The 3,415-nt window shown below is 29.5% G+C and overlaps 1 protein-coding gene across 1 annotated transcript; it reads left to right on the top strand.

The window, feature by feature from the left end:
• Nucleotides 1-2,396: 2,396 nt before the first annotated feature.
• Nucleotides 2,397-3,028, top strand: LOC111995612 (S-protein homolog 5). Its single transcript, XM_024027524.2, has one exon. It carries the CDS (start codon nt 2,422-2,424, stop codon nt 2,851-2,853), a length of 432 nt encoding a protein of 143 aa, XP_023883292.1. The 5' UTR covers nt 2,397-2,421; the 3' UTR covers nt 2,854-3,028.
• The last annotated feature ends 387 nt before the right edge of the window (nt 3,029-3,415 follow it).

Genomic DNA, 3,415 nt, shown 5'->3' with positions numbered 1-3,415 from the left:
TAGTTATCTATCTTCAAATCCTGTTTTTCATGCTCGTACAAATTAATTCATTTAGAAAATCACATTAAGAGTGTGTTTGGCATCCGCTTTAGCTTTTAGCTTTTAATTTTTAATTTTTATGTACATCTTTTTAAAATCTCACTTTTTCCCACTTTTTCTCTTTTTTTTTTCTTCACTTTTTTAAAGGTACAAGTATATTTTAGCACACTTTTAGCAAATTTTTTTAGCAAAAGCTAAATAAGCTGTTTCCAAATGACACTAAGGTTCTGTTTGAATACAGCTTATTTTGCTGAAAATTGAAAACAATAAAAAAGTTATTGTTCATTGGCCGTTATTGTTCATTGGCCTAAATACACTGTTCATGTCCCATGAATAGTGCAAGAGGCGTTGGATTAAAAAAAAAAAAAAAAAAAAGCTGAAACGCCAGATGTGTAAATTTTCAGCCGTTACATGCCAGGTACATATTTGTAATACCCATCTCACGTGCTAATTATGTATATATTATCTTATATGTTAGTTGTGTATATATCTTGATTCACATGTCATGTATATAATATAAAATTGAATTCACATCTTTTTTCCCAAAAGCCAAATATAATATAAAATTAATTGTTAGAATTCACACCTTTTTCCAAAAGCCAAGTAGTCAAATATAAGAGTTATATTTCAAATGATTAAAATTAATAATACAATCAAAACAAGTTATTATCTTAAGATAGGCGTTGTGGGGTGCCTAACACCTTCTTCACATATAATCAAACTTCCAAGTCCATATCTTTAGTTCAAGACATTTATCATACCCTTTAACTTAAGAACCCTTGGAGAAATCCTTTGTTAATTAGGTAATAAATGGATTAGACATAAATGACTAATCACACCTAAAAAAACTAATGGTTGATGGCGACTCTAATAAAATGAAAAGATAAAATGGACTCACTAAATACACATACGTACACTCAAGTGTCCACTTATCACACACATTCAAGGAACTCTCAAAGTGTTGGAGGGGCTAACTATCTGAAATCCAACATCGGCAAGTGCCATTACTCACAACCTGCCAATTCAACAAATCTATAATTTATAATCTTATATAATATAAATATATATAAAACCAAAGCCATTTGAATTTTGGTTGACTTCATATTATTGTGCCACGTAAACTTTTGAATTCTCACAATTTTACACATATTTGTTTCTAATATATAATAGTTGGTGTTGGGGAAATGGAACCCTAGATGCCTTTATTGAAAATATTAAAAGTTGTCAATTGATTACGAGACTATGGGCTACATATCATTATTTTAATGTATTTTTAATTGAGTTATTTTTTAAAAATAATTGAATTTAAATTTTATTCTATATTTAAACTCTCTATTAAAATTTTGACACGTCATGTTTTCTTTGAATGGTACTATGGAAGAATATATAGAATATACAAACACAATCACCATAAATGCTTAATGCTAGAATATATAGTTACATACATAAACACAATCATGATAAATTTCAATTAACAATTATCATAATTATCATATTTTATATTTAACTAAAAAATAAAAAGGCAAAAGAAATAATATTTTGTTGAAAATTCCTGTGCATTGCTTGGGTTATCATTGTAGAGAAAAATTATGAGCCTACCAAAGCCGTTTAACCAAAATATTCTTTATAATTCATTGCTCATGCATATTCATGATACTTGATTTTTTTTTTTTTTTTTAATAAGTAGTTTATCAAATGAAGAAAAAAAAAACGGATTGAAATTTGGTACAATAGCTAGAACTATGCACCATTTAATTATCACCTCATGTGAGATGTTAAAATTGATAGGGAAAAATCTTTCTTAATCTCATATTTTTTTACCCTATTAGCTCTTACATATCACATAGAGATGGTAATTGCATGGTGCAATAGCCCAAATTCAAATAATAATAAAAAGAAAAAAGAAAAAAAAAGAATGAGATGAAATTTGTTATGTAAAGCACCAAATCTACCAGAAATAGGAGAGTTAATTGATTTAAAAGTAACATACAAATTTTACACTTTTTCCCTTTTTGCTAAAAATACAAATAAGCTACACTTTAATATGCGTGCACGTATATAAATAACCTTTACAAATAACATATAGATTTGAAGTAATACATCCTCTCTGAGCATGGTGGCGTGCATAGTAATTACTCCTCTTAAATTTATGGTATATTTCACTAATTAAATTGATATTATGATCCACTATAAATATGAGAAAAAGGACACCAAATTACCGTGCTTCGGGAGCACATAATTTTCCTAAAGAATTGCACATGAAGTACAAATGTTACTTCTTCAAAACCCAAAAAAAAAAAAAAGTACAAATGTTATTGCTTTATATAATATGCATTCTCAAAAGTGGGAACACCACTTTCATTGCACTATCACCCCAACAACATGAAGATTTCCATCAGACTTATGCTTCCTTTCCCCTTCGCAATTGCATTGTTGGTTGTTTACATGCTAATATTACAACCTGACCAGTTACATGGCAGGGAATATGACGTTCGTGTGGTCAATGGCTTCACAAACAACGACTCGCTTCCTTTGGTGATTTGGTGTGCATCCAAAGACAGTGATCTCGGAGGACGTGCACTCCAAGAGCACGACGACTTCAGCTGGAGACTCAGGACCAACTTATGGGGCACCACTCATTTCTTATGCACCATGAAATGGGACCAAAAGAGGAAGAGTTTTGATGCGTTTAAGGTTCCCAGGGATATTTATCGCTGTGGTCCTCTTAGGAAGTGCTCTTGGTTGGTGAGAGAGGATGGGTTTTATTTCAGCAATGATGAAGTGAATTGGAAAAGAGAATTTTCATGGTATTAGCTTTCATAGTTCTTCGGTTCAAGCTATATATCCTGGATTTTGCAATGCTAATTGGGCTATGTTAAACTTGTATGAGGTAGATCAGATCAGTTACTGATTATAAAGGAAAAGTAAGTTTATGTTTCATTTTTCACTCTAATTAAATGGGTCTGTCGTATTTTACTTTATATTTGATATTCTCCTCCCAAAAAAAAAAAAAAAAAACTTTTTTCAAATTGAAAACATGACTTTAGTCATGATTTTAGTGCAATTTTTAGGTGATGCAACAAGTATTTTCCATCCGAAATAACTAAATATCTACCACTCAATCTTGTATGTTATATTAATTTGAATAGATATATTTCATGATTTAGATCAAATAATATAAATATAAGATGTATCTAAGGTCATGTTACCGTTAAATTAAATAAAATTTTAATTATGAAGTGTAATCTATTCCAATCTATGTATGGTTAAGTTGTTCTAGTATTCTCAAAGCTAATGATTGCATAACAGTTTTTCAATGAATCCTTACTTTATGATACTATGTTATCAAAAATAAAGTTTTTTTTTTTTTTTTTTT

Source organism: Quercus suber, unplaced genomic scaffold (genome assembly GCF_002906115.3).
Source record: "Quercus suber isolate HL8 unplaced genomic scaffold, Cork oak 2.0 scaffold_49, whole genome shotgun sequence".
NCBI classification, from domain to species: domain Eukaryota; kingdom Viridiplantae; phylum Streptophyta; class Magnoliopsida; order Fagales; family Fagaceae; genus Quercus; species Quercus suber.
This window is presented reverse-complemented; position numbering and strand designations above follow the sequence as displayed.

Bases quoted from the DNA above. Each gene is read 5' to 3' on its own strand.
- LOC111995612 (XM_024027524.2), top strand. From the start codon at position 2,422: ATGAAGATTTCCATCAGACTTATGCTTCCTTTCCCCTTCGCAATTGCA.